Source organism: Chenopodium album, chromosome 4, assembly GCF_948465745.1.
Source record: "Chenopodium album chromosome 4, dcCheAlbu1.1, whole genome shotgun sequence".
NCBI lineage: Eukaryota > Viridiplantae > Streptophyta > Magnoliopsida > Caryophyllales > Amaranthaceae > Chenopodium > Chenopodium album.
Window position 1 is genome coordinate 8,989,539 of NC_137837.1, and position 12,782 is coordinate 9,002,320.

The following is a 12,782-nucleotide window of genomic DNA, read 5'->3' on the forward strand; positions in this document are numbered from 1 at the left end:
ACTTCGGAATGACTATCATTACTCTTTCCTCCATCTTTTTGTTACTCCTCTTAAGCCAACCTACTCGAGCTCAGATGGGCGAGCCCGATTCTAACTCGGACTCGCCCTATGATGGACATAATTCCCATCCATCCATTTTATCAATTATTATTAACCTTGTGGCTGTTTTCTTTTTTATTGGAATTTTCGGGTTTTTAATCCGGTTTTGTACCACGGACACGTCCACGGACAATAATGTTGTCACACGGTCTAGATCGTTAAGGCGATCGCGTGGGCTAGACGTGGAAGTCATCGAGGGCTTCCCGGTTTTGGACTACGCGGCTGTTAAGGCCGCGAAGATAGGGAAAGACGCGCTTGAATGCGCCGTATGTCTTATGGAATTCGAGGACGACGACACTTTACGTTTGATACCTAGGTGTGACCATGTGTTTCATCCTGAATGTATCGATGCATGGCTTTTAGGTCACACTACTTGTCCCGTTTGTCGTTGTAACCTTGCTGAAAAAGTTGATAACGACGTTGTTCTAGAGCAATCTCTAGTAAACGACGTCGTTATACAAGTGGATGAAGTAAGAGAGAGTAATGATAACGACCATCAGAATAATGAAGAAAATAATTCGATGGATCGGCCGCCTTTACATGGACGAATAAGGAGGAGCCGTACGATGATGAGGAGCCTATCATTTGGACGGCCAAGATGGTTTAGTAAATTGGTAAGATCGTTATCGACTGGACACGTGGAGGTAAAACAGTTGGAGAATACGGAAAGATTTACCCTAAGACTACCGGATGAAGTAAGGAAACAAATAATGAGCGGAAAGTTGCAAAAGAGAAATAGTACAAGAGGGTTGTTTGGTAGTCTTAGAGGTCGAGCTAGCCGGTCCGGGCAGTGGGGGTTTTCGTTGACACCGCCTTTTTTAACTCCAGCCCGGTCTTTGAAGTCTGTTTATGGTGAGGCTACTAGACCAACTCGCAGCCGAGCTAGCTCTTTGGGTGGTTGTTCTAATAGCCTAGAGAATGTAATAAGTACAAGTCGTGAAGTTTCTTTGTGTAATGATATACAAGCCGAGTTGACTCAATTGCCTGTCTAAGCTAGCAATTAATTTGAGCTAGAGGGATCTTGGTTTTGAATAGTAGTCCAAGTACATTTTTACATTGTTGGTAATGCCATGTACATTCTTATTTTTGCTTACCAAAAAAAAAAAAGAGAAAATAGTATACTTCTTTGTTTATATATATCTACGGAGTATGTTATTATTGATATTTTGGTGGTTGAGTAATTCAAAAATACATCATGAAAAAAAAAAAATATTCATATTTAAAAAATTTCAGTTTTGTTGGAAAATATTCATAATTTTTTCAGTTTTATAAAGCTAAATTTTTAGCCAGGTCACGAGACAGCGACACTTGGCATTCCATATTTTCGCTAAGTGTCACGCCACGTTGGATAAATTTAAATAGACTTCATAAGATAAAATTATTAGTTTAGAGTTTTATTTTCGATAAAATACCAATATTTCAGATGTACAAATTGAAGTATAATTTTATTCAAAAAAATTGTTAGATTATAATTCAACGAACAATCCGAGCATCGCACGAGGCACGAAACTAGTACTAATATATAAAGTTAAATTTTTAGCCAGGTCACGAAATAGCGACACTTGGCAATCTAACTTTTCGCCAAGTGTCGCGCCACCTTGGATATTGGATAATTTTAAATTATTAGGTAAAAATTCTATATTCAATCAAATTAGGATAGAATTTTAGAATAAGATTATTATTAGTTTAGAGTTATTTCTTCGATAAAATACCAAATAATAAATTTATAATTAGGCCACAAGATAACATCATTTAGCGTTTTAATTTTTCGCCAAGTATCGTACCACGTTGGATAAATATTGATTGACTTTGTAGCAAAAAAAAGTTAATTTAGAATTCCATTTTCAATCAAATTGAATTATAATAATATAATTTTAACTAAAGTCCATAAACTACTCGGGTATCGCCGGGGCACAAAACTACTAGAACTAATAAGACCAAAGAATAGAGAGTATACAAGTATATAAGCTGTTCAACAAATACACGGTTATTACATACTTAGGCCCTGTTTGGTGGTAGCGTTTGAAATAGTAATTAGCGTTTTGACTAGTGAAAACACTATTAGAAAAAATTTGAGAGTGTTTGGCAAGGTAGCGGTTAGCGATAGCAATGGTGTTTAAATAGTTTTTCTCAAACGTTAAAAATAGTAGCGTTTAGAAGTAACATATAGCATTTGACGATTTTTTTATTACTTTTTAATTATTATTTGTATGAGTTTTGATATATTTTAGTATTGCAATCGCTATTTTTGTCAAACACTCATACTATTAACTGCTATCTTGACAGCTAATCTCTACCCACTACTAATTGACAGTTATTCGCTACCTTAACAACTACCCGCTACTCGACCGTTAAAAATTACTCACTACCGCTACTTTTGCCAAACAGGACCCTAGTATATGTTTTATGTATGTCTCACCGAAGTCATTCCTCAATTCATTGTATAAGAATACCGATAATTCTAAAAGGAATTGAAAATACCGATAATTCTTCTTGTTTTATATAACAAAGGAACAACATTAGGAAATCTAGCAATTTGATATACCTGTACTATACACTGGCCTAAGCTAATTGTAACCGCGTTTTTCATGCTGATAACGTTGGTACATGGCTCACAAGTCACAACTCTAACATTATTATCTGAGGGATCACAACTCACAAACGATGCCTTTTAGAAGCAGGAGAAGACAATGAGAAGCAGTCGCAAAATAATGGGAAACCGTCTTTGTTTAGGTGGCAATGCTTGATGAGGATTTGAGGTTATTATCAATGTCGCGTCGTTCTCTACAGGCAGGTAGTGATCCATTCCAACCTTGGAAGGATATCAAATTATGACAAAGGCATACATTTAGGCTAGAAAAAATCTTGACGGACCAAAATTTATTTATTCTCTCGTTTCATACCTATGAATGATTCTATTGGGATTATCATTAGCCAAACAAAGAAAATTTGAAAAAATTATTTTCCATGAAAACATTTGGTTACATAAAACCAAATGAGGTTTAATTCTCTCTTAATAGATAGATACTCAATTTTTTTTTTATTAATTTAAATAACGATCTACTAGTTTATTTAATATCTATCATACCTTTATATGTCTTTTTCAATAATTTAACCAGATAATAATTTAAGAACGAATTGAAGGAAAAATTAAATAAAAGAACTTTATGCCGTCACATATATAGAATATTAATTGATCTTACTTTATGTGTGCTTAGATGTAGTTTCCACACATATGGTAATTATATTAAGATTAACCTTGCTACTTTGCTAGCTATCCTACACTATCATAGAGACATGATTTTATCAATCAATTTGCTCTTGATAATAACTTTCAATGTATTCATCAACCCTTCAATGAAATTACTTAAGATCGAATTGAGTCTTATACCCGATTTGTTGAAGAAGCACACATTTTAGAACCATGGTGCAATTGGTGTTATTTCCACCATACCCAATCTTCGGTGATTGCCATCAAATGAAACTTCAGCCCTAGTAGGCACTTCTCGGGGAGGAACATCGCTAACCACGACTAAATTAGCTCGACAAAAGGGACAAGTGGCATGGGAACGCAACCAAGTATCAATGCAATCTACATGGAATACATGGCCACACTTAGGCAACAAACGCAACATTTCATTCTCCTCAAACACCCCTAAACATACTACACACTCCCCAGTCATTCTCACTTTCGTATTTATATTTATATCTATATTTATATCTATATCTATATTTATATCTGTATTTACGGACTTATTCAGATAAGCAAACTTTGGGAAGTTATCATCAATGACAGAAGCCTCAAGACCTTGTTGTGGTTCATGGGAGATTGTGGGCCTCGTAGAGAGGTTGGAATGACCAAAGCAAATTCGATAATAACGATACATAATGGCGTAAATTAGTAGGGCTAAGAGGATACACAAGAAAACGTAGAAGGTGATAAAGTAGGAAATAACCATTGCAGATGAACCATTCATTTTCTTGGTATGGGAGTAAAAATGAAATATCTTCTATGGGCGGCTCACCCCTTTTCTAATATTTTCTTTAATATAATGGTGATATTTGAATGTTGTTCAACTGAACAAAATAACTTTGACATTAGGTCAATATATACGATTGTTACAAGTATATTATTTTCATATACTGCCTCTGTTTCATATTATTTGCAACGACTTGACATAAAATAAAGAGAAAAAATGTCTAATCATTGTAAATAGTATAAAGATGATACATTTATGGAAAAATATCATGGTAATAGTATATAGTATCACATTGATGTCATCATATCATATCACTAGCTAATAAAGTCCCACAACCAACTCATAAAACAACGACACTTGACATTTTATTACTTCACATTTCATGTTTTCAATGCATAAACATGATACGTTAGACGTAGCTCGTAAAATTGTAATGTTTATATTACAAAATTCGTATTCAAATATGCTTTAAAACAAGATCCATTTATGATATGTTAACATTAAAATCCCGGTTCAGTTACGGCTTTGTATGTGGTCAGTGGTGTCCTACCAAGGCTTTAACGTGTAAGATTTTAATGCATATCATACGTCATGCATATTCTTGTTTTAACCTTGCATCATCAAAAGCAGTAGCGGAACTAGGATTTTAACGTTGGTAGGACACTACCGACCACATACTAACCGACAACAAAATAATCCAATGTAAACACATTTAAAGTATAAAATGAAATAACCAATTAGCATACACTACCACTAATTAAGAAAGAACTATCATTAATAATGTATTTATCGTTCATCGCACAAGTTATAAACCACGCACCTAACATTTATTAAAGCTTTAAAATCATATCAAATATTTCGTAAAAAAACCCTAGAACCTTTTATTTTTTTTTAAAGATTTTTTGTGAAAAATTACATTATATACTTCAAATTTTGTGAAAAAACTACCTTATAATAAAACTGTTGTAAGAAACTATCTTATAAAAACTAAATGTTGTAATTAAGTTGCTACCATATGATTGATTCAACAATGATAGAAAAGGGGAATAAGGGGTTATAAGGAAGAGTTATGGAGAAATTGGGTGAAAAAAAAAAAGAGAAAAAAATGATTGAAAATGGATCATTAAACACCCCTTATTAAATGCAATAATCTAGCTAAAGGTAGATTCTTACAACATTCAGTGTTCTATAAGGTAATTTCTTACAACATCTAGTGCTTTATAAGGTAGTATTTTACGGGAAAAAAAAATTGGTAGTTTTTTTTACAAAATCTGAAATGTTTAAAATAGATTTTTTTTTTTTTTTTTTTTTTTTTTTTTTTTTTTTTTTTTTTTTTTTTTTTTTTTTTTTTTTACATATAGTCCTCTTTATAATATAAATTGTTTTATATATATCAAATTCATTAGTCATATTCTCATAAATTAGTTTTTTTTTTTATTTATTTATTTTCAGACTAAATACAATTGTTCACCAAAAAATAGACGATTATTAACATTTAGGGGAAAAAATAAGGTAAAAGTCCTACTCAAACCTCGATTAAGGATTTTAAAATTTTAGACCCTAGTAAGGGTTCGAATAGGGTATGAGTATGGATAAAAAAAATTCCTCTTCGGATTTAGGTATTGCTAAACTCTTCCCAAATCCTACCCATTACCATCCCTAATTTAAATACAAAATATCTACAAATAATAAATCACAAAATTGAACCTCAAATCTAACTACTTTAACATTCAAATATACGCAGTTTTAACCCTCGGCTAAAACCTCATTGGTTATAGCATTTCCTAGTTATGGCACCGTTGGTGTTGATCACAACTTACACCTGCGTGTTCCCAACACCGGTAAGAGGGTGGTCCGGCAGGAGAACAGCCCGACAAAAAGGACACGTAACGTGCATTCGAAGCCAAGTATCAACACAATCAGCATGAAAAACATGTCCACACTTAGGCAACAAACGTACCATTTCCTTCTCCTCGAATGTACCTAAACACACCGCACATTCAACCATTGTCTTCATATGCAACTCTAATCCGTCATCTTGATCAAACCTTGTCGAGTAGGAGAACTTAGGGAAGGTTTCAATGATTGAGTTTTCGAGGCCTCGAGACAGCTCATTAGTGGTTGTTGGGGACACAACAATGGATTGTCGTACGACTTGGCTAAGGTAATTCGTTTCTCTATAACGCCGGCATATAACGGAGAATGCCCAAACAATTATTAATGAACACAATATAATGTAGAAGATAACACTCATAATAAAACTTACAATTGGTGGTCTGTCCATTTTGCAACTTTATCTTTAGCCTTACTTTTCTCAACAACATTGGTTTTTAGTTGATCACTAAAATTTATTGCTATAAATGGTGGTTAGTTGATCATCTTAGAATGTTTCGTTGTATTCCCTTAATTATTTCTTCAATACCCTTGTAACTTGTAAATTGAACATATATTATAGTCCAGTTGGAATTTTTGACGGACTCATAATATAGTTATTACGTGCATATATTGAGTCCTTTTTTTTTCTAGTTGCCTATTTCTTTCTTGTTACGTGCAATAGTCTATGTAGTACTTTGTATTAAGATTGGATCCATTCAATGATAAAAATAATTCTAGGGGAAACTTAGAGAAAGAGTAAACGAAGCATATATATTTATCAATATATAAATACGAAATTGAGGTTGACTAGTATGTTAATAAAGAAGACTTTGGTTATTAGTTCGAGTTTTGAATTGAAGCATTGAACAAGCAGCATAAGATAGCATGTAATCTGATCATGCCTAAACTAGGTTGATGGAAGAAAAAGACGAGATTTTTCTAGGCTTGTTATAATATTAGATGAGCATAACTTGGGCTCCAACAACATTTGTCAAAGCTCTTGTCTATTTGCCCCATATTACATTTTTAAATTTTGGGTTGTCCCTTAAAGATTATTGTCCTATATTTTTATATAGTGACATGTCATCGCCACTCTATCCTTTACCCACTTGTATATATACTCCCAACCACTTACAAAGTTTTGTTCGTTCCAAACCTTATTAATTACAGTAATTTATAATCCATTTGGTTATTTTAAGTGTACAATATTATAAATATTGGTAAGGGGCCGGGTACAGTATAGAAATTAAAATGTTGATATTCCACATCTATATATTAAGACGATTATAATAAGTGCTTATATGACTAATTTTGATCTGTTGTATAGAATATAAACATTGTTAAGCTAGTGTATGTTAATAGTGCAAAATACAATTTTTTTTTTTTTTTTTTTTTTTAAAAAAAAAAAAAAAAACCAGGAGGGAGTAAAGTATATAGTGTATAGACTATAAAGTGAACAAATAGGGACGGATTCCCAACCCCTTTTAAGAAGGGATCTCTGATATGGAAAGGAATAAGGAAGGCTTGGAACCTGTTTGAAAAAAGCTTGGTGTGGGAAGTGGGAGATGGGAGAAGCATAAATGTTTGGGAGGATAGGTGGCTCCTCCATCAATCTCTCATGGAGTTACTTGTTGGGCCAATCCCAAAAATCTCCCTTTCTCTACAACTTGCCAATACCAATTTGCATTCCAAACAACTGCTCCAACACCAGCTATCTTTTGAGATATCTGATAGCTTATTTGAAGTTATCTCTTCCACCCATTTCTCTGACAGTAAAGACTTCCCCATTTCAACATGGACTCACAAAGGAAAATTTCAGGCTTCTAAAGCTACATTGGAAGCTCAAACCCATCTTCTAGCAAAAAACCCTACCTTTGAATGGGAAAGGATTTGGAAGCTGCACACTCATCCCAAGATCAAATTCTTCCTGTGGCAACTCACATGGAACTAAATACCCTCCAACTTAAACCTGCACAAAAGGATTCCACACTTAAATCCTTCATGCCCTTTCTGCCCCTCAATGGAAGAATCTCCAACCCATCTCTTCATCTCCTGCCCTCGTGCCCAAGAATTCTGGAACCTAATCCCTTTCCCAGTCAACCATCAAGCAAATTGGCCAGATTGGATGCTCAAGAACATTTCCATTTACTCTGCTTGTATTCACTCCATCCCTTGGAACACCCTTTTCTCATTCATTCTTTGGCACATCTGGTTAAGAAGAAATGCTTGGATGTTCCAAAAGAAAAATATTCCCATTTCCCAAGCTGTCCACCAGTGCATATGGGCTGCTTCTGAATGTCACTTCTCTACACAGTGTCATTCAGAAAGTCCCAAGCCCTCCCCTGTTGCCTGGTCTCCTCCCTCCTTCCCTTATTTCAAATTAAATTGTGATGCTTCATTCATAGATGCTACAAAGAGCACGGGGATTGGTGTTTTTTGTAGAGATTATAAGGGAGATTGGATACAAGGCCTGTCATGGAAGGGTTACAGTCCAACCAGCTTTGAGGCCGAGTTAAAAACAGTCCACCTGAGCTTGATCTTGGTGAAAAAGAAGAATTGGAACAACAGCATTTTATGTTCTGATTCTAAAAGGGTAGTGGAAGAAATTTCTGGAACCCATTCTGCTCCTAACTTACCTACTCTGATAAAAAAATGCAGGGACCCGCTAAAGGAGTTGCACCCTCTGGAGTTGCTCTTTGAAGGAAGGGAAACAAATGCAGTAGCTGATCGGCTAGCAAAAGATGCAAGGAAGAAACTGGAGATTATCAATCATGTTAAAATTTTGCTACTTCCACCTCCAGTTTGTTTTGAAACTTTTGAAAAAGAGCGCTGCTCTGAACTTGTACTTGCTAACTTTAATTCAGTTGGTGATGTCCCAGCTCTAAACCATGGTGTTGTAATTAACTCTTTTAACTATGTTTAATCCCATGCATCTTTCAAAAAAAAAAAGAGTATTTGTAAGCAATTTTCCATTGTTGACTGTTGTATCTCTTGTACTTACAAGGTATATGGCTTGGGTCTAAGGTTTTACATAGGCCAAATGTCCTTCCGACTAGATGAGCCTTGATGGGCGGCTAAATTTACAATATGTATGGCTAGTTTTGTGTCAGTTACACGTTAATGAAATACGAACTTTTAAACAAAAACAAAAAAACAAAAAAAAAAATACCCTTCTTTTTCTACAAGTAACTAATTGCAATGGTTTGCTCAGTATATTTAACGGCTAATATTTGCAATAATAGTAGTATTTTATTAATAATTATACAAAGTTAATATAATAAAAAAAATATACAAAGATTAATCTAAACACGATTACATAACATTAATTTTTTTTTGATATAAAATGGTTTAAAATGTAGTCAAATTAAAGATGGTAAAAGTGACAAATTATGTAAAAATATAAGTATTTTACAATTATATTTACAAATAACATTTCTGAAAGTTCCTACATCAAAATTAACTCATCAAAATAAAAATCATATGGTCTCAAAATCAAATTATCAAATTTGATCCTCGAACCTATTGTCCTATTGTACACCTGCCACGCATTTTTACTTTTTAGACCTCTAGTTAATAAAATACAAGGACTATGGGCGGTAATTAACCGCGGTAAATAATAACAATTTACAAAAATAACCTCCTAATAATAAATTGATCTTCTTACTAAAAGTCAACCCATTATCGTCCTCTACCATCGTTGACATTGATCACAACATCAACCTGCGTAGGCTCCATGCCACCCTGAGGGTTTTCCGGCGAGAGATTAGCCCGGCAAGACGGACACGTAGCGTGCATCCGTAACCACGTGTCAACACAATCAGCATGGAAAACATGTTCACACTTAGGCAACAAACGTAGCATCTCCTCCTCCTCAAACGCACCTAAACAAACCGCACATTCACTACTCACCTTTAACTCTCTCTTCACCCCTAGACCGTGATCACCCGATCTCGCCGAGTAGGAGAATTTGGGGAAGGTATCGATGACCGTGGTCTCTAGACCACGAGGGAGCTCATACGTTGTTGGTGGTGGTGCGACAATTGTTGGACCGACGACTTGTCTATTGCGAGCCGACGCTCTAAAGCGACGGCAAACAATAGACAACATCCAGAGTATTATTAGGACGACTAATACAATGTAGAAGACTATGTTCATAACATAAGTTACGATCGGTGTGTTCATTTTTTGGGAAGTTTTCTTTGGACTCACTTTTCTGATTTATTTTACAATTTCCTTCTTACTATTTAATATATTGTTATGATTATTGATGGTCATTAGGTGATTGCACTAGATTTTTCTTTTTCCCCTCTTAATTAAATCTTCAATTATTTTATTTATTGACCGTTTATTTAATGTCCATTTATAATTTTATAGAGTAAATGTACCTAGTTGTTTGCTGTTTCTTTCATTCATTATTTTAAGTTTTTGGGTGCAAAGTCTACTTAATTATTATTTACTCTCCTTTTTCGAAATAATAGTTCTGCCTTCTTTTTTTCAAACATATTTGTCTGTACATAACTTTACCTTTATGTTTAAGTTTATATAGAAAGAAAATTTTAAAAAGTTGATAGTTTTAAAATATTTACAATAACCTCGTTAAAAAAAATAATAATAATAAAAAAAAAAAAAAAAAAAAAAAAGCCAATAGAAGTCCAAATATATATAATATGGTAATATAAAATAAAAAAAAAATTAATTATACAGTATCTGAAAAATGTGCAAAGTTATTAAAAAAAAGATAACACTAAATTTTTTTAAGTATAAATTTTCAATGATATAGAAATTAACTTTAGCAAAAAAAACATAAAAAAAACACACACAGCTTCGAATCAAGATTGCGTCAAAAGTTCAAAACTAAGATTTGAAGCACAAAAATGAAATTAACTTGTTAGGTTCTAGGTAGCACGAAACAATACTTTTATTTGTACTTTTGTAGTGCGTATACAAGACATTGTCCTTCCTTCAATATTGACTTTGATGAAACTCAACTAGCAATTTCTTGTTTGTATGGTAACACACTAACACCGAAGTCTAACATCAACTTCTTTTCTTTTTTATTGCACTCCTATAAAATTGACTATTTCTAGCTAGATCTGTTATACAATTTGCATTTTAGGTCATTTTTTATCGGATTAGATTATATACAAAGTAGAATTCCAATCATATTGGGTTAAATTATCCATATGGATTATATTCAGATTTGGGATTTTTCAAATCACTTCAAATTTTGTTTTTTTTTTTTTTTTTTTTTTTTTGACTGGTTTAATTTTTACAGCATTCATATTTTTCATTTTTTTTTAAAAACAAATCAATTCATTAATAAAAGGCCATATGACATATATAAATGAAATCTAAACTAACAAATATATTAAATTGAATCAAATTAGAGTTTGCTTCGTCAAAGCTACGATCGTTAAATAGATCTTGCACTATGGTATATCTCTCACACACATCGCTGGAATATACAACCTTTTTTAAAAGAACTTTTAACGATTTGTTGTATCCGTAAAGATGATTATCATCTGATCAATTGAACGCATTTGAAAACTTGACAACTGTTGTGCTCCTGAACAAATCTTTACCAACAAACTGTTGTGGGCTTGTAAGAGAGCAACACACATTTGTACCTTGTGAGTTTGGGACCTTGATTACCCTTTTACTAACGGTTTGGGTATTTGTTTAGAACTTTAGATTCATATATGAATGCTGTAAAAAAAAAAAAAAAAAACTCTTGCCTCTCCTCTCTTCTGGTTCTTTTAAATTTTTAGCCATTTAGGTTGAAAATAGTCTAATTTTTTAATCCGGCCCCTTTTCTCTTATTTTCTTTAGTTATGCAATTAATAATAATAATAATAATAATAATAATAATAATAATAATAATAATAATAATAAAGCTGAGATGATATTCTTATTAATCAGTAGAAAATTCGAAAAACAATGATTCAATGCCTTGAGTTAACATCAGAGAGTATAAAACGATCTGATATTGATGAGATGATGGTAACCTGTTACCAAACACCCAAAAGAATATACGAGTACATGACATGGGGAACACAGCAAATGACAGAATACTTCGAAAACGAGTGATTTGAATTGACATTGTATTTGACTTCACAATGCTGTCAATGTTAACCTCCTCATCATTGCATTGAAAAGTCCTTATTATAATACTCTACCTGTTAAGTGTTGTATTTTGATCAAATACGCATGTTGAAACACACCTTTGACTATTAATTTATCTAATTATATGTTAGAAAAATTATTAAAAAATTGATTTATGAAAGTATACATTATAACCAGTCCAACAATGTGTTATACAATACGGAGTAACGTAAGACCGGTCTCACACAAAACCTTCTCCTAATTAAAATGCTGAGAGAGTAATCGACTTGGTAGGCTTATTCTTCAGCTGTATTTGAGGGATTGGAAACCAAATATTTTGATTTTAGTTATTAATCTTTCCATTTGGTCTATTGATATTTGCCCAATATCTTGAGTTGTTAGGTAGTTTTGTTATTGAACACTTGGAGTCGAAAGTTAGTAAAGAAAGAATGTAAGAATTGTGTATTTGTGTTTAATTACTGACTCTGATCGGGAATACTCGCAAAGTCGCAATAGACTAATACCATTTACAGGGTATTACATGTAACTACATTATTTTTTTTAATCATTTACAAAATTCAAATGATAATGTGTAATATGTTATCATAAAAATGAATCTCAAATTTTTTGAAGCGATCCCTTCGAACATTCGAGCTATTTTATTGGAGGAGGATTGAGTATGTGACTATTGCAAGGAAGGTTCCAACTCTGACGGCTTAATTTCTA

At 33.1% G+C, this 12,782-nt stretch overlaps 3 protein-coding genes across 3 annotated transcripts; 2 read left to right on the forward strand and 1 right to left on the reverse strand.

The window, feature by feature from the left end:
- On the forward strand, positions 1–1,159 carry LOC145626612 (E3 ubiquitin-protein ligase ATL6-like). Its single transcript, XM_081679072.1, has one exon. It carries the CDS (start codon positions 9–11, stop codon positions 1,089–1,091), a length of 1,083 nt encoding a protein of 360 aa, XP_081535198.1. The 5' UTR covers positions 1–8; the 3' UTR covers positions 1,092–1,159.
- Positions 1,160–5,895: 4,736 nt separating this feature from the next.
- Positions 5,896–6,363, reverse strand: LOC145627593 (RING-H2 finger protein ATL11-like). Its single transcript, XM_081679960.1, has one exon. It carries the CDS (start codon positions 6,361–6,363, stop codon positions 5,896–5,898), a length of 468 nt encoding a protein of 155 aa, XP_081536086.1.
- Positions 6,364–7,974: 1,611 nt separating this feature from the next.
- LOC145627594 (uncharacterized) lies at positions 7,975–8,877 on the forward strand. The gene has a single exon (XM_081679961.1). The coding sequence runs from the start codon at positions 7,975–7,977 to the stop codon at positions 8,875–8,877; it is 903 nt and encodes a 300-aa protein (XP_081536087.1).
- The last annotated feature ends 3,905 nt before the right edge of the window (positions 8,878–12,782 follow it).

Bases quoted from the DNA above. Each gene is read 5' to 3' on its own strand.
- LOC145626612 (XM_081679072.1), top strand. From the start codon at position 9: ATGACTATCATTACTCTTTCCTCCATCTTTTTGTTACTCCTCTTAAGC.
- LOC145627593 (XM_081679960.1), bottom strand. From the start codon at position 6,363: ATGGACAGACCACCAATTGTAAGTTTTATTATGAGTGTTATCTTCTAC.
- LOC145627594 (XM_081679961.1), top strand. From the start codon at position 7,975: ATGGAAGAATCTCCAACCCATCTCTTCATCTCCTGCCCTCGTGCCCAA.